The sequence below is a fragment of the Motacilla alba genome, chromosome 4A, assembly GCF_015832195.1.
Source record: "Motacilla alba alba isolate MOTALB_02 chromosome 4A, Motacilla_alba_V1.0_pri, whole genome shotgun sequence".
Taxonomy (NCBI): Eukaryota; Metazoa; Chordata; class Aves; order Passeriformes; family Motacillidae; genus Motacilla; species Motacilla alba.
In genome coordinates, this window is record NC_052045.1 from 6,746,881 (window position 1) to 6,773,047 (window position 26,167).

General features: G+C 40.7%; 1 protein-coding gene across 6 annotated transcripts in view; it reads right to left on the minus strand.

Annotated features, from left to right (window-relative positions):
- Positions 1–26,167, minus strand: part of LOC119712883 (integrator complex subunit 6-like) — a 40,591-nt gene that overhangs the window by 1,545 nt on the left and 12,879 nt on the right. For 3 of the 6 annotated variants that reach the window (XR_005259897.1, XR_005259896.1, XM_038164679.1), the window contains exons 3-16: positions 19,725–19,874; positions 19,204–19,293; positions 18,707–18,890; positions 17,774–17,902; positions 15,777–15,940; positions 14,580–14,732; positions 12,857–12,989; positions 6,991–7,085; positions 6,123–6,233; positions 4,243–4,458; positions 3,640–3,763; positions 2,948–3,090; positions 2,375–2,606; positions 1,372–1,764 (exon numbers count right to left, since the gene is read on the minus strand). Coding sequence is in view for 4 of the 6 variants with exons in the window: in XM_038164679.1 (XP_038020607.1) it covers positions 1,372–1,764; positions 2,375–2,606; positions 2,948–3,090; positions 3,640–3,763; positions 4,243–4,458; positions 6,123–6,233; positions 6,991–7,085; positions 12,857–12,989; positions 14,580–14,732; positions 15,777–15,940; positions 17,774–17,902; positions 18,707–18,890; positions 19,204–19,293; positions 19,725–19,874 (2,317 nt within the window). In the remaining 2 variants the exon portion in view is untranslated. Of the gene's footprint in view, positions 1–1,371; positions 1,765–2,374; positions 2,607–2,947; positions 3,091–3,639; positions 3,764–4,242; positions 4,459–6,122; positions 6,234–6,973; positions 7,086–12,579; positions 12,661–12,856; positions 12,990–14,579; positions 14,733–15,776; positions 15,941–17,773; positions 17,903–18,706; positions 18,891–19,203; positions 19,294–19,724; positions 19,875–26,167 lie in introns of those variants that run through there. The other 3 variants (XM_038164680.1, XM_038164682.1, XM_038164681.1) reach the window with 3 other exon arrangements.

Here is a 26,167-nt window from a genome sequence, read left to right on the forward strand (position 1 = left end):
AAAAGAGATAAAAATTCAACCAAGTATTAAAAATGAATGTTGTAGATAAAATGTCAGAAAAGCTCAAGAGCCAAAAAGGAAAAAGAAAGCTCAGTTTCACGTATCTCTGTATGATAAAACACAAGGCAATAAAAACACCTGCACTAGCTTTAAGAGCAGAACACAGGTGATAGAATAAAATAATACTGATGACCTGGGAACTGAAATGTGGCACTGAAGATTAAGGTTCTCTTTACAAAGCAGCAGGTAGGAACATTTATCCTCAGAAAATGCAGGCTGGCAGAGAGAAGCCCCCCATTTCCCATGATCACAGTTAACACACACAGGGCCACCAAACCCTGATCTGGCCTGGAGCCATTGTTTCTGCAAGCACAGGTTGCCATTACATCTCTAGAAAGACAAATTATCAACCCTTAGTGTGAGCACAACGCGACTGTCCCACTGGTACAAAGTAAATATGTCCACTGCAAAAGAATAAACTGGACATACTAAACTGGAAACAAATTTAAAACCAGCATTGTTTCACCATTTCCCATAACTGACCCCTGTATGAATACATTCATGGTGCTGTGACCAAGAGCCTGCTCAGAGAGACACAGTAAGCAGAGGGAGCATAAATGGTGAGACCTCTCAACAGATTACATATTCAAGTCACTACAATTCATCTTCTTTCTCTGATGACTGCTTGAATTCTGCAGCAAGACAGGTGACTAACACTGAACAGTTTCCCTCTGCATCACCATTTACTAAGCATGAATGTGGTATGAAATTGGATGAGCCCACTTTGCATGCAGACTGCCACTTTTAGTCTTAAGAACTGAAGAGTTTGCAACTTTTAGCATTTCATCACTAATCAGTCTCACAAAATTTTATTTAAAAAAATCACTCTGCTATAAACTGTTACTATTCCCTTTCAAGCATATTCCAAGATGCACAGCCTTACAGAGATGTGCCTTTGCCCTGCAAAAGGGAGTTTTGATGGACACAGAGCAACAAGTACACTTTGTGTACAAAGGAGCAGGGCAGCCTAGGGCAGAGTATTCAGTCTCATTAGATCACTTGTAACAAAACCAAAACCTCTGAAAAGGTGCTGCTTTTACAGGGCACCTCTTACACCAGTTAACCTGTCTTCAAGGGCAAACCAGGGTGACTTGGCACTCAACCTCCCAAGCACAAGTCTAAGCTTCAACTCACATGCCCAGCATTTCCTCCTTTTCTGCCCCTTCATTGCTCATTTATGAGCAACCAGAAATTACTCAAAATGTGAAGTTGTGCGTATATTGAAAATAGCTCCTTCCTTCCAGGAAAAGTCTTCTCTCTCACACCACACATAATATATACTACTAAAATAAAGAAACCCAAGGAACTTACTTCTTCCAGGTTTGCGAACCTCTTTCATCACTTTAATTTTGATGTCAGCGTTGCTTCCCTCCAACATGGTAGGTGTTATTTTAAAGGAATTTGGCACAGATTCAGAAGTAGACTCCATGGCCCGCTTTTGGTCATCTCCACTCACACTGTAATTCACAGGCCCTCGAACAAGTGCGTTGGTACCAGGTTTATGATCCAAGCCATCTTCGCTTAAACAATTGAATTCAACAGGTAAGGAGTCTAAGTCATTGGGTAACATCTCATCCTCTCCCACAGCAGCTGGAACCACAGGAGCCATTTGCACAGGTAAGCCATCAATTTGCTTCTCCATTGACTGACAATTTTCTGCTTTCTTCTCTCCATTGCCATCTTGGACAACACTGTTATTGGTATCTACAAGGGAAAAATACATATCTTACTGGTGCATAAATGCAGCATCAAAAGAACCAAACAGAAGTAGTTGTGTATCCTTTTTGTCTGAAGTGCTGTGTAGCAGTCTGACAGCGCTGGACAACACTCCAATACTTTTATTCAGCTGTGGGTGTGACCAAGGGAGTACTCCCCCTTTGGACTGCTGCATCTCCTCTCATTGTTAAGTCACCATGTTCTGTATTCCTAGTGCAATGTCATGACTCCTAAGTAAACTCATGTTTTCCCTCTCTTCCCCAAACCCAGCTGACAGAGCTTTCTTCTGACTCCATTTGCTGCAACAGGTGGGTATGAAAATTCCTATTTGTGGGAAATGAAACAACTCTATTTTAACTTCCCTTCTTCACCACAGAACACACAAAGAAAAACTAAAAGCTGATCTGAGATTCTTTCTATCTCCAAACAGTTTTTTTAATTTCAGATTTCATTAGCTGTAGCAGCAACCCGTCCACCTAAGCCAACAAAAGAAACCCACTCCTACATAACAGCGAAGCACAGATGCGCTGGCAGAACCTTCTCCCTTCCTCCCCAGATCCCCCCGCCACCCGAGCTGCTGCACCACAGCTCAGCGTACCTTTATTTGCTGGGACACCCTTGAGGCTCAGGTAGGAGGGGGAGCCAGGAGCAGCGGGGGGCCCCTTGCCACCCACGTGGTTGGTGACGACGGGCGGTGCCTGCGGCCGCCGCAGCAGGGGGGACATGCTGCGCCGCCGCTTCAGCGACGCCGGCGTGTTCGGCTCCCCGGGACGCTTGATCTTGTTCTGGGGCCCAGCCACAAACTCGTCGGCTTCATCTATCATCATACCCTGAGAAGGAAGTAATCATTTCAGTAGCAGTACAAAGCAGCATCTGTTTCACCAATCCACTGATGAGTTGAGTCCCTCTGCGTTCAGACTCGAGTGGCTTTCAGAACACTTGACAGCTCTCAGAACAGAGATACCCAATGTAACCAGAGAGAGCCCAGTGCCACTCTGCAAAGCAGTACAATTCCATACACATTCCTCCTGGACCACATGGGAGACATCCCTCCTTTCCACAGGCTGCACAGGTTAGCAACATATTGTTGTTGTGGGGGAGAAATTCTATGCACAAATTATTCAAGTTGCCTTAAATATAAAGGCACAGCAGGCAGCAAGGCCGCTCCTACCTTCTTATCCTGTTTAAATGGATTGCCAAATGTATGGAGTCTTTTTGGTTGATCTGGGTCAATTTCCCGAAGAGGTGAAGGCATCATTTTCAGGTATTCCTGGTAATTTCCCATCTGAGCAACAGGAACACTATGAAGGCAGTCTGCAACAGAAATGAGATCTTAATTTAGTCTTAAAATTAAGGCAGTATGAACTTCACACCTCAAGTGTTAGCATTTAAGAACCTGAACTGATTATTTCTTTTGACTACAAGGATGAGCTGATGACTACAACTGTGGAAATAAGCCTGGCAAGAGCTGAGCTTAATTGGCAGAAGAATAAAAAATAAGCAAGTTTAATTTCTATGTCAACAACTGCATCTTTAGGCCACTAGCACCTCACAAAAAACAAAGAGAGCTCCTCTCTGCCTTAAGCCCCCATCACTTTGTAACACATGTCTACTGAACCCTGGTGAATGTGAAAGCTCTCCCATGGAACTTATTTTTAAATTTCAAAGCCAGCATGACATCTTGCATGACAGAAGGCAAAGATTTCCTTCCTTCCCCTTCAGAGTCAAGAAAAGGACATTGTCTGACTCAGCAAGAGATGCAATGGCCACCTCTGCTCCCACACCAAAAAGCACTACCTTAAGGAAATAACAAAAATAGGTGTATTCTCCTCAAACTATTAATGAAGAACTGTGATCCCTTACCTTCATCCTGCCCCAAGATAAGCCTGTGTGTTTTCAGAAGGTTGGTTCTCATTCTGGTTAGCTGGTCTAGAAGACTGCGACGAGGAATATCATATGCATTTCTGAATGCCTGTGGCTTCAAATCCTGGTTTTGTAACAAAGCAAGTGACTTTCAGTTAATCCATCAGTTCTCATGCATGGAGAAATTCCACTAAGAACTGTAATAACATTAACTTTAAAAAAAAAATCTTAAGTAACTTTAGAGCTTCCTAACTGGATACAGGCAGCTCAGAGGCTGTCCTTTCAACACGACCTTATTCAGCATTAGTGCTTTCAGCTCCATTAAGAGTAAGCACATTAACTCGTGGATGAACAACAATAGCTGTCTTTTACAGAGACTGGCACTTAAAACACAGTAATTTTCATTTACTACCATGGGGTTTTCAAACGGTGTCCCAAAATCAAGTGCAAAAAAATTGCATTTACTCTTCCTCCCTCTATGTCTACGCTGCACTCATCACAGTTCAGCAAAGGTACTTCCTTCTACACTAAGTCCATAAAAATTACCCATATAAAACAGATGAGATTAACTGCTTAGTCATGCAAGATTACAGTGCTATTTACCTTGTTTAAAAGTCCTATGTGGAATCCAGCAAATTCTTTAACATTCATTTCTGACAGTCTCAGAGGAGATTCCCCAGTGATCCCTTGCAGCAGTTGTTTAAAATCCCTACTGTGTACCAAGGAGAGGCCACTGGAGTGATTTTTCACTTTTATTCCAATTTCTTGTGGAACTTTCTTACCCACTGAACCTATTATCCGTTCCGATTCTATTTTTGTCTAAAATGGAATCACACCGTGAGTTAAAGAATCAGCAGGCATTGCCCATTTCCAGTACAAAACACACAGTACTTAGCAGAATAAAACTACAAATTTAGTTCCCTACTACCTACCCAGGGATACATTGGATTACATAGATTAGATCTCAAGCATAAAGAAATCCTAATGTGCTAGCATATGGAAAAATATTTAGCCAGTGTATCTAAATTTATATGCCAGTAGGAGGTCTGTGAATATTCCCTGATTTTGCTGCAAGTCTGTGACTCTCTTGTGTCCCTGAAGAGCCATCTTTAAAGGGAAAGAAAAAACACAATGGAAGGTAGGATGCCTTAGGTAACAATAAAGTTGCATTTAAAACAATAGTATTATTCAGATACAGTAATATAAATTCAGCTTATTTTCGAACCTAAGAACTAAGGTTTGCCCTGTATGCTTGTAACAATATAAGGAAGAAAAGTTGCAATAGAAATCTGCTTTATGAGTACATTTCTAAAAATTGATCCCTTCTCCAATTAGCACAGATTTCTTATTACAGCTATAGAAAATTTTACTGTATTAACTTCTAACTGTATTCAGAGTTAAGGTTTTTTTTTACCCACTAGCAATACCTCCAAAGAAAAAAAATAACAAACACCCAACCAACCAAAACCCCAAAACCCACTGTGATTGCAAGCCACTTCCCCCAGATCTCCTCCTCTGCACCGTTTGCTTCATTATCTGTGGGAAACTGAATTTAAGGACAGCAGGAGCACAGCAGAATTCTGGAATTGCCTGTGCCTATAGAGGAGCTGATAATGCATTCCACACATTCAGACTGTTCCATGTGCCGAGAACGTCTGCGAGAGCCACAGCAGCCATCTCGAGCCATTCCAACTCCACAGTACAATAAATCATATCAATTTGCATATCATTGGATTACCAAAATACCACAGGAAGTTTTATGTCTAGTAGATGCTCAGTCATTCAGAGGCTCTGGGATGTATTTTGTGCATTCTTTAAGGCGGAGGATTTTTGCTTTGTAATTTTAAAGGCTGCTTCCCCACTGCCTTCTAGATATTGAACTGCTGTTTTAAGAGCTCCTCATGCTAAGGAGGAAGAACTTCCAGGCCCTTACGCCTGGAATGGCAGTCTTGGCAAAGAGAAAAAGATAAACAGGATTATTTCCCACCAGGTCACACTTAACACATAAAAAGACTTTGACCTGAAGGGAACAGGAAGCTGAGATATAAAGCCTGAACTGTGATTTTACTCCCCACAGACAAGAACATACTTTTTTTTTGGAAAATACACATTGCAAGGGACACATGGAAATAAACATGAGACTGAAAGCAAGCCTCTGACTTCAGCTGTGAAGAACAATGGCAAGAGCAGCTACAATTCCAATTATTGATTATCTTTGGAGTTTAAAATCTAGCAAATATTTAAAGTATAGCTGAAGAGGTTTCATTGGCATTCCTCTCCACCACTTACAGAAGGCACAATCACTGGCTACAGACCCATACTGGATTCATCCATATTTGCAGTGGAAATGCTCACCAATCTTCAATTATAATATATGCTGCACACCCATATGAACTCCCCCAGGGATTAACTGCTTTATAATGAGATTACCACAAACTAAATAATCAACGCACTTCTAATTGCAAAGGTTTCATCAATACTACCTGTTGGCTGAGTTTTTTAAGGTAAGAGATAACACTGTAACTAAGTCCACAATCTAAATTATCTGATATCAGATTTGGAGCTCCCATCATCCTTAGGGCTTTCTTTAATGGCTATAAGGAAAACAAAATACACAATAGTAAGAGAATAAGTATTTAAAAAAGAAATTTATAAGCTCAATTATAGGAAGCTAAGGCACATAGATTAGTGCTCTAGCTTTTCCACTTTTGGCCACTAAAATTCAAGTCTATTCAGATAACATGTGACATGAGTTTGGTGTCTAACTAGCTCACAATGGACATTATGCCACATCACCAAGACACCACACAGCGTGGTGCCACTGGCAATTTCCACTGAAAGGCTCAGGTCCAGAATAGCCGGGATGATGCAAGTCCATATTGAGGTGCATTGTCCAAGCTACATGTAAAATGTGACACAGTGCCTCCCTCCACCCTTTATTTGGCCCAGTCAGTATCAGCTTCCCAAGTTGTAGCACTTCACCCACATTAACAAACAGCCTAATCTGCATTTTCCTTATCCAGTTACAAAAATAATGCCAAATTTGGCTTCTCTGAATGTTCTGAAGTACTTTTGATCAAAATTAATTTAATATTTAATGATCAGAAAACACATTTATTAAACACTTAAGATATTAACATAGCTACTCCTCCTCCTCAGTATTTCTACAAATTTTTTTACTTCTTAAAAACATTTACTCTAATCTACATACCTCTGAAAGGCAGAAAGTTAACTACCTAAAATGCCATCATAATTATGTAAAAAAACTTTACTGGGAAGAGGTATGATGCAAAGGACTCTGGTCACACCAGCCATTATACCCCGGGGCATGAGATGAGAAGAGGAACATACCAGTAAGTAGTAAGGAGGCATTGTTTTTAAGTAGTTGTCAAAAGCCTGTCGCCACTTCAGATTTGGCTTAAGTTTGTGAACCTTAAACAAGTCATCTGCAACAAGGAAAACAACAAAAGAAGGTGTCATTTATAGAGCCCCAGACCTTTAGCTTTGTCCAAAATTGCACGTGCCAAGTTTCCCCCCGTTTTCTCCCCCCATCCATCTCCCAATGGGGCTTCCCCCCAAAAACTGCTCTTAACCTGAGGTGTGAAGGATTGGGAATCCCCACTCCTAGCTGCAGTAGGTAATCCAGAGCAAGTCCCCATTACGAGCAAACTTACAAGGTACACCAGACTTAAACACTGCACACAACTACCAGCAGCATGGAAGGTGCAACAGATTCACCTGTTAAGAGTTTCACCTCCCTTGCCTCTCTCTTGCACATCAGGGAGTCCCTGTATCTGATTAAATCAAACAACATTAATTTGGTTCCACTTCCATTTTCAAAGCAGCTTTCTTCTGTTCAACCTGTACGATGAATTCTGGTCTCCAATAAAAATATTCTTTGGCATCAAAGGGAAAGAAGAAAATAAGTCAAATCAGGGAATCCTTCTGGACAGCTTTGCTGGACTTGCTGCCAACAGCAGCAGCTACACCCGGCAGACAAGGGGTTACCTCCAGCCACAACACCTGCCTCGTGCCAGGGCAGCAAAGTCTCCCACAGGTATAGACAAGAGAGAGAAATTAGCTACAAAAAGTGCTGTCCTTTAAGAGGGGCAACCAGACACTTCTTGCTTTGAGTAGTGTTTTAGAAGCACGTGGCTCACTCCAGGTGTGCACCTGGCCTTGCAGGAATGGCTGGGGTGAAGCGTGGGCCTGTGGGCTCTACACCAAACACAGCATCCTGCAATTCACCATTTGCAATTAGGAATTATCCACTGAAATGAAGGTTCTTAGCAGGATCGTAGCATGCTGGCAAAGTGAGGCTAATGGAAGGATATGCAGGTCTGGAGAAAGGGATGTCCAAAAATTAACTGGAGAGAGCTGCAGGAGACAGAGATGCACAGAAGAGGGTGTGCAAAAGACAGATGTAGCAAAGAAATAGTTTTCTCCACATTGAGTTTTCAGGAAGATGTATTTGGAGAAGAAAATTTGACTTGCATAGTACTCTGCACAAATTGAACAGATGTTATGATACTACTTCCCAAGTTCTCACAGACAAATCACACTCAATTACAGGTATTTTCCAATCTAAATGAATTCTGGATAACATATAAAAACCATACTACAGATGCTACTTCTTCTCTTCCCTAGCCTGAAGAAAGTGGGCTGGAGTTGGAGAGGACAAATCAAAATTCCATTTAAAATCTCAATATACTTCAAGCTTAGCACTGTTATCCAAAAGAACCTGGGGTGATATCATGACATATGGCAAAAAAAAAAATCCATTCTTATTTCACAGACCTATTTCCTTTTTGCAGCAAAATGCAACTTCAACTACACCTCTCTCAAAATTCAACATAAAACCAAAAACTTAAAAAGCAAGACATTCAGTATTGTAATATGTCCTAATATTTTACAGTCTTTGGGTTGGTTGAGTACAGCTTGACCCTTAAACCCCTTATCAGCACTTGATTAGTGTCTCACTTGCTGCACTGTGAGGTTGTACCACTATGGGCACTGTGACATGGCACAGGCACTCCTCAGCTCAGCCACCTGGGGTCCCAATCCACAGCACACTTTTACTCGCAGTCACCAAATGCAAAAGCACCTCCCTGATCTCTGCTATCCCAGGGAAAAATTCTCAGACCCATGCAGAGCTTCAGCTTTTTAAAATCAGCCTCCCCACAGCACAAACTCACTGCAGGAACTACCACCTTCTCAAAAGGGAGGTAAACACAGCCACAAGTTTCAAAGAGAACTTCACCACCAGCATCTTACCTGCCTCTACCTTGAGAGTTTGAGACACACACTGTCAGCAGATTGCAACACAGGCACCTGAAAGGCACTTTTCCCCTGTGCCCTGGGCTGCACACGATGATTTATACAAATAAGCAAACTAAAAACAATCCAGTTCACTGTGTCTTTCACAGATTAAACCCCAAATTTTTGCAGATAAAAATCAAAAAGTATTGAAAAAAACCCTTACACAATTTAGTTTTACTTCTACCTAATTATTTTAAGAAACTAATTTCTGCAAAGTCTACTCAATGCACAATTCTTTTTATTTCTGAACTCAGAGGGAGTTAAAAGCACTGTATAATTGGGAACATGGTATTAAAAACCATAAGGAACAGGCTGCAAGCAACAACTCAAGGGATCAGATGAAATCACACAGACCAGTTAACTGAAAATTGCATAGCAAAGTTTTTATCTACTTCAGATTAATGTACAAAACAACCAAATTTTGACAGGACACAATACACACTTTTAACACTCAGTACTACAGAAGGGGGCTGGATGCACCGTTAAAGATCAGTGAACAGTTAAAAAAAAAGAGAGCATGAGAGAGAGGAGAGTCAGCAGGTAATTTAAGTAGTTCAGCTGGAGTCTAAATTACAACAGTCATGCACCATGTAACCCAAAGCAAAACTTAAAACCTGTTTTTTTTTTTAAATCACCTCTCACAGTAAATTCCACCTGAGCAAGTACACCACCATTCCCTGTTGACTCCTGTATTTCTCCTAATTAGGCACTAATCCTCTATTCTAGGTAGATTCATGATTTTACATTTACAGAAAACAGTATCCTTCTCTGCAAACCATCTAAGCAAAAATCAGGCATTGCAATGGAAAACAGCAACTGTCATTACTTAAGAAAGGTGTTCTGTCACTGTTTCCCCATGGACACAAAATGTATCAGAAGTATTTGGCTGTTCCTCCCAGAGGCACAGCATGCTGTGTTCACACTGGTGAGAACACAGCCCTCAGTTTCCAAAATACAAAATCATTACTTGCAGGTTCTCTCACAGAGCCTGTGAAAGCATCAAAGGAAACTGTCCATGCTGCAGTCCTTCACAGGCAGACATCTTCTAAATGCTCATCCTGTTGCATATTTAGACCCACAGAAAAAGGGTATTTAACCGCTTTCTCAAAGCATTTCCTGCATGGCTGTTTCACTGCTGCTTCTGCTGACACTCCCAATGAACAGTCACTCCTACTGCCCAGCAGGGCTTGCCCTCCCACCCATGCAGCTAAAATGAACCAAGGAAACATCTCAGGCAAGGCAGAAGCATTTAGAAATATACCTCATCTTTACTTAGCTCTCCCTAAAACCCCTCCTTCAACTTCTGCTTCGTGAACTGGGCTGTACGATGTTTTTAAACAGAACAGCACCTGAAGTACAACAGCTTTGCAGCAATCCTTCAAGAGGAAATTTCTATCATCTGTGGGCCAAGCATTCAGCATTGAAGCACGTCAGCATCTGCCTGCGGAAAGCTCTGCCTTCAGCAGCCTCCCACTGAACAGAAAGAACTGCAGCCCACCTCCTCAGCTCTGGGAGCAAACCACCACCAAGCTAGTCAGGACTTCTCTCTAGCTTTGGGAAAGCAAACTGGAGCTGCTCATCCCACATTATCCATCATGGCTGGAAACAGACCAGAGACCAGGGGTTTTTGTCAGCCAACTAACCACAATGCAGGAGTCCATTAACACACAGACTGTGTGGCTTCACCGTTTTATCAAGTCCTATTAATTGGCTCCTTTCCCTTACAAAGCTTCTGAATGCAGGCACTGGAAGTTAAATGCTAGCAGAAGTTACAGCATTCCCAAAACCACTCTTGCAGAAACCAAGACATAAAATCACCAAAGCTATAGGATGTGGTACAATTTACCTCCTTCAGCCATGGACCAGTACAATTTCTTTCAGTTTTCTCAAGTATCACCTGCAAACTGCCTCATGCCTACCTATCTTACCTTTTGTAGGGTTGTCTTACATTATTTTTCAAAAAGAGAATTAAAACGTCACCTGCCCAGCAATGCAGGAGGAAAACAAAAATGCAGGGAAAAAAAAAAAATCTTTAAACATCTTACTATCTGTTTCTAAGATTGAACACATTTGATAATACAGTACAAATATACAGTTGTAAAGTGGTTTTGTCTTTGAAAGAGTCACCAGAAGGAACAGAGGTAGATTATCCATGGTACTGTCCCAACCAGTCCCAACACAATATTCTACCAGTAGGGCAGGAGCCACCAGAACCACACTGATCAATATGGGAGGTAGTGGCTGAATGGAGCAGACTTCTCCTGGTCTTGGGAGTTCTCACATCCTTTTAAATCTGAGTGAGAGTAATGAAAATTTGGTTTTACACACTCATATCAGTCCTTTGCTGAACCAGCAGTATCCACTACCAGAGTGTATGAAGGCAGGCACAGAAGGAATGTTCCTACCTACCTACAGAGCCAAATACAGAGTCAGTATTGCTAAAATTGTCTACAAATAATTTACCAGGCGTGCTGCTTATCGTCTCATTCAGCTTCTGTACTGCTAAGCAGAAAAGGGCCCAGATCTACTTTTGTGTTTAAGGTATATTGCACAGAACTTAATTCTACCATGCCTTAGAGACCAAGGATAAACAAAGGCCTGGAAGGAGATCTGAAGGTAACACTGTGTGCGTTTGTATGAACAATATGGAATGCATGGGATTCATGACCTCAAGAAAACATCCACTTTACAACTCAGGCAATGTGGAAACTCTGCATTTTCCTTTGAAGAGCCTTCAGAAATATAAGAAATGGATTATCAGGTGAGTAAACTGCAGAACAGCACTACACACATTGAAAAGTGCCTTTCCTCAAAGAGAAGGAAGAGCTTTACACCCCTGTGAAAAAGAGGCAGGGGGAAGACAAGAGCTGCCAGGGAAGACACAGCAGAACTGCAAATGTCAACATCAAAATGAACAGGGAAGTTAACTTAGGATCAGTTATGGCTTTTCAGCTAGTGGATCTGCTGCAGTATTTCAGGAACCACAAAGTCACTGAAACTCTCATTCTCCTTGCACACTTTGGGACAATTACCAGGCTACATAGATAACCATAAAAGACACATTATGAGCAAGCACAAGTTTCTTCTTTTTCGGTTATGACCAGGATTACAAAAAAGCATTCCTGAATTGTGTTCTGATCTTTTTTTTTCCTAGAAATGAATAGAAAAATCCTGTGTAAGACAGTAAGACTCAATTCTTGGTCACTGTTCTTCTGTATCACTAAAAACATCCACAAAAACTAGAACAAAAATGCCTCAACAGCATCTGCAACTGAAAGGGTTAGTGGCACTCTGGAAACTCCTCTCTGCCGTTACCTTTATGCCAGTTACTCACACAGCACCTTTTCATATAATCTTTCCTTAGAAAATAATTTCATTGTGGGAGTAAAAAAAAAAACAAAAACAAAACCTGGTCCTTTGGGCAGGAAAGAAATGCAGACTGTTTCACTGCTCAATTCCTTCTTACTGCTCTGAACTGCATTAGGGAATTCCCTCTTCCCAACACCCGTGACAAACACTGCATCTCATCTTCCAGTAAAAAATAAGCTGCTACAAGAGCAACTGCAAAACCTGGATACACCACACCCTAAATGAGGGAAAAGAATGGAGGTTGAAGCTTACTCCAGGTTAAGGAAGAGGCTACGTGTCTAGGAGGTGAACAGCATCAAACATGCACTGGAAGCAGGTAGCTCTCCTCCTCTGCTGGAGAGAAAAAAAGGGAGAGGGGGTATGAAAATCCTCTCCTCCCAAAGTACGTTAAAAGAGTTTGCAACATTCTCTACTCTCTGATCTCCATTATTTTATAATGTCTCAAACTAAGGCAGAACACCAACCATTATTGTTTTGCTTTTACTCTGGAGCAGCTGCACTGGCAGTCCAATGCAGATGTGTTACCTACCTAACAATGGAAGTAAAACAGGGTAGTTGTAAGGCATCACAAAGAGGTTTACACAGGTTAAAGTAGTGCTTGCTTTTAAATACCCAAACGGGTGGCCGAGCTCGCTGTATTTTCCACTGCTACTCACAAATACCTGACAAAGAATAAGAGAGAGCACCGTATTAGAATGAAGAATGTGAAGAATAGTAAACATGGGGCATTTAAAAATTCAAATCAACCTGAATCCAACTGCATTAAGACAGTAAATTACCAAGCACAGACAAATGTGAACACATCAGGCTGAGTATGGACCTACAATCCCCAGCCCCCAAATTGAGACATGCAACATTTAGTGTACACCCAGTAAGTGTGGAAATGCTCTTCACAGAGTAATCTTTAGTGCTTTAGTGAAACTACTGTGAAAGTGATGCCCTGAAGAATTTTTGAAATTATTTAAAACAGGTTAGGGACATCTGTTGAAGGAATGTTAAATAAACAAGCTATTTGAAATTAGTCTTCTGACTCAAAAATAGCACAACTAATGTTTACAACAATGATGAAAAGAAATGCAAACGTTTTTAAGCACAGAAATTAAACAAAACAAACAACCACTCAAGAAATGTCTTGATTGTGCCTAGTGCCAACATTCTTAAAATTGACTTAATTTTTTTAAGCGCACATATATGAGGGTTTTAACCCTGAAAAGTAATACATATAAACAATATTCCAACAGGATAAAAACGGTAGATGTTCTTGACTGAGGCAAGCAAAATAACCCACATCTAAGTCAAAAATAGTTTTCCTAGAAAAAAATAAACCTTGCAGCAAATAGCAAGTGGTTTTCCTCTGTGTTTTCAGGGCATAAGAAACTGGGTTTGTTGCATGGTTTCTATGACAATGAGCCTATTTCTCTGATTTGTAAGGGTCTAATGTGTAGCTGGGAGAAGAAAAGCAGTTTTTGAAAAACAGCAGAGTAATTTTAGTAACTCAGGCAAATAATGTCCCTAACAGAATATAAAGGACATTTTTGAAATTAGTTTTTCTTAAAGTAAGTTCAATTTTTCTTCTGAATATGCATGTTATATTTTCAACTAAGCTGTAGCATTTACTAAGGATACAAAAACAAACACCTCCAAATTCACCTTTCCAACTAAAGCATATCATACTAAGCATACTCCTGGTGTACACATTAGGCTAATATTTAAAAGAACACCACCAAGAAGAGAGCCTGATTTTAAAGAGAACACAGAAACTTATAAAAAAAATTACAAAAGTATCACGTGACAAAGGATTTCAGCAACAGAATTTGACCTCTTCAAGGCCAGTCTAGTCAACAGGATCAACAGCTTCCATTCAATTCCCATTAGCAGCCTCAACCATCTAGTGAAAATGATTTGCAGCTGTTCATTAGGTAACATGATGGAAACTAGTGCTGGGTTTTCCCTGTAAGCAAGTGGAAGCCTGCAGAGAATTTCAATTTAGCCAAAAATGGAACCTGGGGGGCGTATTTCTTAGCAAAATGAGACGGACCTAGAAAGAGAATTAAATGAGATTACAAAGCCTGTGGAGGGAACACTCAATTCTGACTCCTAATAATTCTCTTAGAAAGGAGGTAAGTGAAACCTTGACATGTTTCTTCTCATCTGCTGCAGAGTTTGAACCAGACCCCGATTCTCCAGGCTTGCAAAGACTGAGTACCTCAGATTACCCATTACATTTCTAGAATCAAATAAAGGGCAAGTACCTGCCAGCAGGTATGGGGAGACTTTCTTTCCAATATGTACTGGGTGAGGGGTGAAGGCTCAAGCTCATACTTGTCAAAAGGAAGCTTGTCTATGACCATGGGCTCACAATCCACACAGGAGAACCTCACCACGGGGTGAGCTGTGCGTGGAGGCTGTAAGGGAGGAAAAGGGTATCAGTTTTCACATATTTATGGTAAAAAACCAATTCTCTTAAAAACATCCGTAAGTGGGTATTTCACCATCCTGTAAGTCTTAAACACTCAGTTTCCACAGTATTCCTTCAAAGAGAATAAAATACAATCTCCTATAACAGAATATAAACTAAATATTTCTCTAACTGAAAAAAATGCTCACACACTGATACACTCTTCCCACCAGAGAAAAACATGGTTAATATGCCACTATTTATATTTAAAAGCCTTCATGACAACTGAGCTACAACACAGACAGGCTTAAAGGAAACTTCAACTCTTCCCAGCTTGAAGTCCACAGAAAAACAGATGGGAGAGGGCAATGAATTCACAAAGAATCTCTCAAAGAATTCCCTAAAAATCTCTTTTTCCCTCTTTAATCAGGAGGTGGGAGCAAGGAGAATGGACAGACAGTACCTTGTGCACTTGTGAAGTGCAGGAACAGAACATGCCTAACAAAAGAGAGATGTTTAGATAGGCTAGTAAGGCATGCCAAATGCATGATCATTTCAGTAAGAAAAGGAGAAATTAATACTGCTTTCTCCTCATTTTCTGCAGGGAGTAGCTCTTCTGTCTCAGTTTTAATTCTTCCTGCTAGTGAAAGGGTCCACACATGAAGTAATACTATGGGAAAAGACCCATGGTTGATCTTCTTTCAAAAACAAATACTCCTTTTTCCATGTTAATGAATTTTATAAAGCTTTGATTAAAATTTAATAGGCTCACTATGATTTGTGTTACATGAAGTAACTTTCAGTTAAATTTTTTAACCTTTTTAAACCATTCAGCAAATTAACTAACCATATACATGGAAGTGAACTCTCAGGATACAAGAAATGTCACAGGTTACAGTATCCACATTAGATTATACCATTCTGTTAACCTTTTAAAGCAAAGTCCCATCACATTATAAACAGAGAAGGTAAAAACTACTCTATCCATTATCTGTTTTCATTCTGTTCAACTATTAGTGCAGAATCCTTTTTCAGTTCTTATTTTACTTACCAGTGTTGGTGAATTCTGATCAGGCCAAAAAGATTCTGGGATTGGCCAATGCCCCACAGGAACACCCGTTTTAGGGTTAGGCCGTACATAAATGAGTTTATGACAACTATGCCACGGCTGAGAAGCAAATGAATTGATGGGCCTGGATGAATCAACAAGTCCATCTAAAATTTAAACAAAGCAAAATAACAAAAAGAAAATGAAAAGCTACATGCATGCATTTGTCTGCTAGCAAAATTTCTGTATTAGCAGCCAGTAAGGTATTTCATTACTCTTGTTCCAAAGACATACAGATCTTCACATCAGAGGCTGAAATAACCTGTGCATCCAGGTGCACCACAGAATCATCTGAGAAACAATTACAGTATTTGCCCAGATCTCCCTTCTGCTCCTGTGGCACAGCCATTGCACAGTGAGTGCAGCAAGGCCTACTCACGTATTAGGGAAAATGTATTTGCTTAAGCTCAGTGTCTGCCACAGCTCCCACAGGCAGCACCAAGCTACTGCTGCCAGTTCTGCTGCACCTGGAAAGGCTGAGCATTCGCATTTTCATTTCTACACGGGCTGCAGTGCTCACTGACTGATGCTGCCACACATGGAAACTCGAAGTTTCTTGGAGAAGTTGGATCCATCTTGCAGGAGGCACCTTTTGCCACATTTTTAATTACAACAATTCACAGATCACTTAAAGCCCACAGCCTAAGTTTAGGGGCTGCGAAGGCCAGCGTTCCCTGCCAGCCCACCAGCACAGACACTCCTGCATGCTGAGGATAAAGAACTTTGTGGCACTACAGATGTAACCAGCAGTTTTCAAAGACTGCCCTTCAAAGCAAACAGCACAGCAGAGACCACCCACTTAACCAATCTTCCTTGTTTTAAAAAGATTTTACATTACTAGTTTTCCTTGCTTTAAAGAATTAGCCAGTAATACTGTGGAAACCATGTTTCAGTGACACATCAGTTTGGCTTCTCTGCATTATAAAAGCAGTGATTTTTACAGCTTGGGTAAATCCTATCGTATTTCTCTCTAGTTTAGGACTTTCTCAATTTCCACAGAAAAGTCTTGACATTTTTATACATTCATATCCACAGTCCATCACCATTCAAATGTGACAGAAATGAAGGTAACAAAACCCCCGAATTTCACCAGTCATTCTGCCACACAGGAGAGAACATTTGGGCCACCAGAGACATTTGGGAATTTGCTGCTGTGCTGTCCAGCACAGCATTACAGGAAAGCCTTCTTTAAATAAGCAAAAGGAGAAAACAAACATAGAAAAAGCTGATTCCAGAATGAAAGCAGGAATAAAGCTGCTTCGCTAGAACGTTCAGGTGATGCTAAAAGCTATTATGTTTTCTGATATTCCAGCATCCTAACTTCCTAAACTGGAACTGGTCAGCCCTCTCCCCTTCCTTTAAGCCATGAACTTCTGCAAATCTGAGGAACTGCTTCACATTTGGAGTGCACTTTCCTCTTTTCCTCTTATGCACTTGACTCAAGGGAGCAAAGTAATTCTTTGTTCTTTGCACGGTTTTTCACTTGCAGCTAAGAACATTCACCTGCATCTTACTGATCTGTGATCATTTAGCAGAATGAAAATCCACAGAAAATTAAGCATTGAGATTGCTTTAGAGATGTTTAAGTGCTTAAATACACTACTGCTAGATTTAATTATTTTAAGTACAGTCCTGACAACACCGTAATTCAAACTTCAATGCTTCCTGCAAACATTCACTTTCCTCAGCTATCCAAAGAGGTAAAAAGAGTGACACAGAGCCAGCCAGCAGTAGATGATCCATACAAGCATGTGCAGACATATGGCATCATTAAACTTAGCAAGGATCAAACTAACACTTGTAAAAGGTCAGTATCCTGAACACTACAGGGAAAAGCTGGCAGGAAGGACATGGAAGACACTTAAAGACATCTACACACAAACAAAACATTTTGTCTTAAAACATTAGGAGTGGGGGAAAAAAAACAACAATCACTGTACCTTCTCCAATAGGAGCTGGGTCTGGTCCTGACTTCTCAAAGTTAATAACAACTCCACTTTGGACTTTTTGAACTAAAGATTCTAAGCACTGATTCAACATTCTTTGTGTCCGAACGCAGTACGAACGACCTATGCAAGAGAGAAATTACACAGGGAAACAGAAAAGCAAATTTTCAGTAATCTTACTTAAGAAAGATGTTTTATTACCTAAGTCACACTGCCAAGGCTTGCAATTTTATCCAATATAACAGCAACAAACCCTGTACAAGTTTATGTAAAAGGCAAAGTACTTTGCAAATGCAAGACAACCAAGGAAAAGCACCAAAACCCCACAACCTGCTGAGATTTTGTTACTAAAAAGAGGCCATAAGGGCTTCATCAGGCTGGACCAAGGCCAAGTTTACAGAAGCCCTTACAAAGGCCTGATTTCACCAAGACTATGTAATCTATCTGCTTTTGTCTACCCAAACCTCTTCCTCCCACACAACAATTTCTCCAAGCACCAATTAAAAAAAAATCTAATCAACATATCAAGCAATAGGATCCAAAATTAATTTTTTTAAGATTAAATTTAGCTTATCAGCCCTGCAGCAGAATTAACATCTCACTAATAGCAGTCCTGCTCAATTCAACACTTAAATAACAAAAAAATTTTTAAAAACCTCCTCAGGATGAGCAAAGCCAACATCCAGAATAACCAAAGAAATTTTCCAAAACCTCCCACTGCATTTAGAAAATGCTCTCGCATCTAGATCTGAAATAGGAATATTGCTTTATTTTAAAGTTCTCCTGTGCTACTGAAATCCAAGAAAGCACAACACGGATTCACATGGACACAGAGTCAGACAGACAAAACAGAGGTGAAGGTGAATTAAAGGAATATTTCAAGGCAAATGCCAAATGTGAAGCAAAGCAAAAAAAGCATCCAGTTACCTCCTGTAACCTCACACATCTGTGTGATAGCAGATTCATCAGTAGGCACACTCCCAAGCTGCTCTGGCTCAGCAGATGCAGCTCCTGGCAGACGCAGTACCAGCGCAAACAGCCTTTGATCCCAGCGGAACGGTTCTTTGGTTAGCTCACTTCCAGGCAAAGGAGAATTCAATGGAAGATGAAGCTGGTAAAAAAATTTAAGAACATTTTCCAGTATTTGACAAACCAGCTAAAAACATCATATCCCAATTTATTCATTTATCTGTAAAAGACCCCATTTTCCCCAATCCACTAATTTATCTGAAGTTCTCATCTCAAAACCCTTACAGACTATGAATTTAGGGACTGGGAAGTGACAGGATAGCTAGTTTCTCTTCTCTATAAAAACAGGTCAACGATGAAGAAGTACAATTAGCAGGAAAAAACTGATTAATATTCATCTCAGCATAGCACCAACCGGCACAATCGTAACTTGAAAGAACTTAATGGAAGTTTACCTCCTCTTGGACTCCAGCTGTATTTGTCAGCTTGTTTCCATCTGTGATGGTAATCAAAATAGATGGCTCCAAAAAGAACGGATTCCTTCCCTACAGACAAAAGCACAAGAATGCTAAGAGCAACCTTAACACACAGGCTGAGAGGCTTGTATTTTTGTCATTATAAAATAAACAGTAAGATACGCAATCTTTCAAAATAATCCTGTAATTTTTTTAATAGTTGTGGAACCACAGAGAACTACACAAGATGGGCTACTCCTGTGTGTCTACAACAGTTGGGGCATTTATACTCTGCTTCTTTGTACTTCAGTAAGGAAAAAAAATGCCAGCATTTTCCAGAGTCTTTTTAGTAGCCATAACAAGAAAAAATGAGTTCCCAGTTCAAGCTCTTACACAGAGCTATCCAACATTAAAAAAAGTTAAATGTAAAAAAGAACTTGAACCACCAAAATCCCTCACCAACAATAATTAAAAAAAACATAGGAATATAAAAGACAGAAGACTACAGATAGATTTGTTACCTGTCCATAGTTGTCTATTCCAGACACTAATCTATTGAGATTTAACAAGTCAAACGATGACCTGAGTGCCTGACCAAGGGTTGTTAGTCCTGAAGCCTGAAGGTTTTTCAGTTCATTCATGAATGTTGCGTGGTTTTCCTTCCATCCAGCCTGTTACATAAAACAAAAAAGCTTATTAGTTATTCTAGCAGCAAACTGCAATCAACTGCAAGTTGGCATTTATCTCTCTTCCCAACAAAAATTAATTATACTCCTGATTAACGGATGCACTGCACCATTTACATGCTGCACACACCTAATCCAGGTATGCACAGCTTGATGTGAAACATGGTTACACCTACAGTGGGAGACGCAAGAAACACACACACTGCCAAGCACTGGAACAACTTTGCATTACCATGAAAACTGCTGTAGAGATGATGCTGTTAATAGAAGTATTTGGATTTAGCATGTAAATATTTTTTTAGGAGAAACTGCCAAGTTTGGAAATCAGAAATGCAGCTGCCAAAGTAACAGCAAAGGTAAAACGAAGATAAAAGCACCATAATGTCACCGCCTCTTCTGGCATAAACTAATTTCCTTTTTGTCCTTTCTTCCATAAATTAAGTCTGGAAGAAAAGAAAGGAGTGGCTGCACTATTCCTATTAAGAATCAAATCACTGTGTAGTGTGTCAGGGTAACAGCTTAAAATTTTGGAGGTCTTTAAAAAAGTTATTGCTGACAAAGCCTAGGGATCAAAGGAACAGCCAGTGATGAGGGTGGATCACCAACCAAGCACTCTGGACCCTCTGCTAAGCAGGCCCAACAGGTGTGATTCACATACCCTTCCCTTAAAAGTGGTTTGCTGCACAGTTGGGAAGCTATTTTAGAAAAGACCAGCTCACAGGGAATTGGTACAGGATTTAAGGATGCCTCAGCTAAAAGCCTGAATGTCCTGGATATTCCTGTAACTCTCAGCCTTGCTATTACACCATACTCTCCAAGCCACTCCTGCAGCAAGCCAGCAGTTCTTCAGCCAGGCTCACTATCACCTGGCACCAGAGACACTCCCCGTGCTCCACCAGGAATCCCAGCTCCATTTCAGACAGCCTGACTTCTGCTGGGACAACCTCTGAGCAACACATCCTCCAGGTGAAGCAGGCTCTCCTCGCTGTGCACTGGCTCAGCAGCAACCACCTGCTGGCTGTGCCAAGCTGTGCAAGAACACGAGAGGACAGGATCTTCCTGTGCTTTTTTAAGCTGCTCTATCCCACTGCCAACCTTTAGTACACACAGAGGGCTCTGTGAACGGTCTTAGGATAGACCATTCAGAACTGTAAAAGATGTAAGAATCGAGTGGAAAGGACATGTGATGATCAACACTTCTGTTGAGTTGACAAGCCTAAGCTGGGTGGATTTCTTTTCAGAATGGAGAATTATCATAAGATGATACAACAAAAGCATTTTGGTCAAGTCTAGCTCCCTTAACCAGTTCTTCAAGCTTGAGATTAATGCAAGGGATACAAGTGAGAAAACTCTACAAGGGGACAAAGAAGGAACAGACTTTCACCAAGACTGGTTCAGCTTTATGATTAAACTGCTCTGGAAGCTCAAAAGAACGAGGTAATTCTCAATAAAACACCAACACTCACACACAACCACAGCTTAAAATATAGCATCTCATCAGCAGAGCCACAGCAACCTCCCACACCCGTGGTCAGCTCAAGACAAAAACGAAATGCAAGCACAGAGGACTGTTTTGGAGTAAAAGTGACTTAGTTAATGGTACTTTTTCAGAGTGAAATAGCACCAAATCTCAACAAGATGATTTGTGTTATCCTAAAAAAGCTTCTCTTAAACAATTTTAAGTGAACAGTTACCAAAATCGTTTTGTCTGAATTCTACGGATCCATAAATGCAGGTGAGACTGCTCCCTTTTGTCTGGCAAAAACACCCATCAGTGAGTGCATCAATGCTCTTGGGAACAGCCAGGCTGCAGCTCAGAAAGTGTTTTCCAGCAAAGACCATTTGCCTTATGTTGTTACTAAAGCACAGGGGGGAACAAAACATTTACAAAAGAAACATTATTCCCAGTCTATATTTCTTGATTTGAACTCCAATGAATTTAAGAGTATTCTTTATAAAATAAACAGTAAGAGTCTTCTTCACTGGTATTTGGAGATTCTGCTATTTTCCCGTTGTGAAAATGTTTGCTCAGCTTCCAGCTCTCTGTTTGATCTTGCTGCAGTGTGGTCAACTGCCTGCAAAATAAAACATGTACCATCTCCCCAGGCAGAAGGAGGGAAGCTGAAGGTACAAGGAGCAGCTGATCAGCAATGGTTGGCTGTCCAAGGAAACTGTTTTTCATCTTACAGCTCTCACAGGATCTTTAAAGATAAAGCCAAGGAGAACTGTACCTTTGAAATAAACAGGGTAAAATGGAAGAACTTCTCATAATCAGAACAAGAGCAGCAAATGCTAGATTTCCACATCCAGCTTTAACTAAAAGTCTGATTAGCTAATGTACTCCGTTCTCTACCTTATCATTAAAAAAAAATTCTTGAATCAAAACCACTTAAATCAATGACAAGAAAGTCTACTTCTGTAAAATGTTTTTCTCCAGAAAGACTCAAGCAATGTATATAATGAAACATGTATTTCAGGGACAGAAACTCCAGCCCCAAAGAAGTCTGTGTATTCTCCTTTCCATATATACAGCAGGAACATTCTTAGGAACATCAAACAGAGTCAAGTACCCAACACTGAGCAGATGCCCAATGAGTTCACGTTGAAGTGATTAAATAATAATCCTTCCTAAATTTAAAATACTGCCACTAACACTGCTTACAAAAAACCCACTGGCTTTATTTGCCAGGATAAACACTAATGACCAAAAAAACCCCAACCAAAACCCCACAACCTTAAAGGAGCAAACACAAACATATTTCACAAAACTATGAATCCTCTACAGGTCAGTAACTAAGAAGTCAGAACAGAATATTAGTTACTTCAGTTGTTTATGAACCAATTTGAACAGTGAGAGTATTTGCTTCTAATCTTCAATATTACATTCCGACTCAGTCACTTTTATGCCCAGAATTTATTAACAGCAATCTGAGCAGCCTTTACCTTGCCAGTATATTACTGGCCTTTCCTTTGATAATTTATATGAACATATAATTTTAGACTCTAAACACATACCAGAAGACTTTCAAAGATAGCTAGGAAAAAACAAGTACTAAAATCAAAAATCTCACTCTCTTTGCTTATGCCAACAACAGACAAAAATGCACTGTCATTTGGCCTTCTGCAAGCTCTGGATAGCATCCTACAAACCACCCAGAGATTTGGAAGCATCACACCACCCTCCAGCTCCTGGCTTCAGCCTTGGCAAGCAAGTCGTGCTGACAAGAAATAACATACTTAAAAAGTAACAATTTTCTCTGCTAACTTAGTTTTCAGACAAATCTGCGCCCTGCTCTATATTTCAGCACACAGCTACAGAAGTATTTCAGCTGCTTCAAGAAGCAGGTAAGGTCAAAACAGCTTATTTCGGCAGGAGAAAGGCCCAGATTAATGAGAATTCAAACACCAAGGTGAAAAACCCAGTGAGGAAAAGGAGGCCTTATTTAGACCAAGCAGAATCAGGACTAACTGAACATCAAAAGAACAGAGTTCAGCAGCAAAAGAAAATCTTGGACAGGGTGGGTAGCTTAAAAAGACTTTCAAGACTTAGGAAAAATAGAAGATTTTAGTTGCAAGAAAAAGAAAGAAAATCTTATAAAATTCTGTAGCAGGAGTTAAAAAACAAAAAAAAAAAAAACCACTCTACCACACCTTTCTCACATAAAAGGGGGCAATATCGATGTACATGTAAAACAGTACCAAGTTTTGAATACGTGTAACACAGATCCTGAAATCTCAGCTACACTGGCTTATCTGTTGGGTTTACTGGTCTTACTGTAGTTTTTTTACTGGTTCATTGTTGGTTTGTTCTGGCTTTGATTGGTGCTGTGCTTTTTTTCTTTTATTCTTTCCAACTATTTCTTGGCACAGTTTTGTCAGCTTGCAAAAAAAAAAGGGGGGGCAGAGCCAAAGGCTGGGCATTAGAGCACAAGAATTCCAGGTCCAAAGCAGTTCCCAGTTTCACCAGCTTCAGGAAGTCCAGGGACATGGTGCTTTGGAGGCTTCAAGTCTTCCTCTTCAGAGCTTCTAATAAGCAATGCCTTAAGACTGAACTGCACAGTTTACTGTTCACTGGACTGCTTTCAGATCTAATTCAAAAATTGCAACATTACTAAAAATAATCTTCCAAAAAGACAATATGCAATCCTGCATGCCAATCACAACAGCCTGTGTTACACTATGTACTCATAGTTAGTCAAACATACAGATTTTTAACAGTTCTGCTAATGTTTCCCTAGGAAGAACAACTGCATTTCAGATATTACAACTTGTTTAAAGTATTTAAGTTTCTCAATAATTCAAGCTATTATTAAATGCACCCATCTTAGGAAAAGACTACCTTAAGAGAACATGCCCGTGGCATCCTAGCTTGTCAGTGGCAATCATTTGGAAAAAATAAGGTAAGAAAAAAAATCCAGCTGTTGAAATCTGAAACCACTCCTGTTATGGAATTTCCAAGTACCATAGGAAGACAGTGAAACCAGCAGAGCATTTTGCCTCCCAAATCACCAGAATGATTCATTTGTAAATTACCTTTCTGTTCACTGGAGACTGTACACATGATCACAGCTCAGACCTGCTCATGTCTGAGCTCAAGTCAAGCAGGTGTTTCTTTTGTACAGAAGTGAATTATTCTTTTGGACACCTGATAATTCAGGGGGCTGCTTCCCAAATGCCCAAGTATCTTCACCTCTCTAAACCCAGTACCAGCACTGCCCAGTGGGTTCTGCAGGAGGGAATAACCTCCTATGTAGCCTTGAGCTTCCCTGCCTGAGCATTGACAACTTTGGCAGAGGCGTTTTAGCAAGCCAAGACTGTCTTGGTCACCCCAGTTCTGCCACAATAAAACTCAGCAAACAGGGAGAAGGAGAGGGGCTGGCACCTGTGTGTGTCCCCTGCCCATGAAGAACAGGGTAAAGCTGCTTGTCAGCACAGAGCAGCCAATGCCCATGCCACCCCCACGTGTTTGATTTGTTATTTGAAGATGTGCTAGCTAAAAATAGCACGCAGGACAAGAAAGGTACTGACTACACTATGAACATCAAATACATTTTTATTTAACATTTTTCATTTTCCTAAAATAATTTAAAATCATATGACCTACTAATCAGCTACTAATTTCATCCTCGCAAACGTTTGTCTGTGCAAATGGGGCAGAAAAACAGCACTAAGAGACACTTACAGATATTGACTCCCCTCCAAATACTTATTAATGCCATTTTTGAGGCAACAGAGCTCTCAGGTTTTCTGTACCTTTGGCTGCAGAACTCTTCTCACTTCAGCACTTCTCTCTAGTTTGTTCTGTGCAACACAGCAGCCCTGTCACTGCACAGCACTGAACAGCCTGTATAAAAGAGACTCCCAAGATCAATTCTTCATTGCTCTTGGCACAGGAGAGCAGCACAGCACCCACCTCAGGTATCTGCCATCAGCACAGCTCCAGCACAGAAGGACAGTGGCACACAGCTGTGAACTGAGCCCATCACTGGGGCAGGGCTGAGCGCAGGGAGCAGCAGGGCTCGCTGGCTGCTCCAGCAGTGCACTCTCTGTCTGCTCTGAGACCTGCCGAACAAAGACCCTCCTTCCCAGTTCTCATCTGAGGAGTGTTTGAGCAGGTAACCAATTCACAGGTTTAAACTACTCCCTCGATAATGCCACAGGCAGTCAGGCAGAGTAAAGAGTCTAGAGAAGCATCACTTGGTCCTCCTTACATCAGAGCTAGTGAGCACCAGGTCAGAGTGTTAAGGCTAAGTATTGTGAATAGTAAGTTAATTGTTTCTTCCTGTGAAGTTATTTCTGCTGCTTTTGTAGGACACTCAAACTGAAAACCATCCACCAAAAGTGCTTCTTGAAATCCAGTGGGGACTTTCTGAAAATTTATTTTTTTAATAAGCACCTAAATTCCAGTCAAATAAAACATCACAAAAGTTTAATATACATAAAATGTCTCCAAGAGACCAGAGAAGCATAAACTGCTGTAAAACATCTTTAGAAAAAAACACATCTCAAAAGAAGAAGACACTGAAGAAGATGATTCCTTTGATGCCACACAGCTGACACAGTCTGACACCAGAATTTTAGCAGAAAGCTGTCACTTTGCACACCCCTCTATCTCCACCCAGCTCCAGGCACCACAATTCTTCCTTTTTCTCTGGGATACACTATGTACCTAGGTAACACAGAATCTCTCCTGCCCTCACCCACACTACTTTTCCCTACACAGCTGGAAACAGTGCAGGGAAGGTCTCATGCACCTCCAGGTGTCCCTTGGGACACAA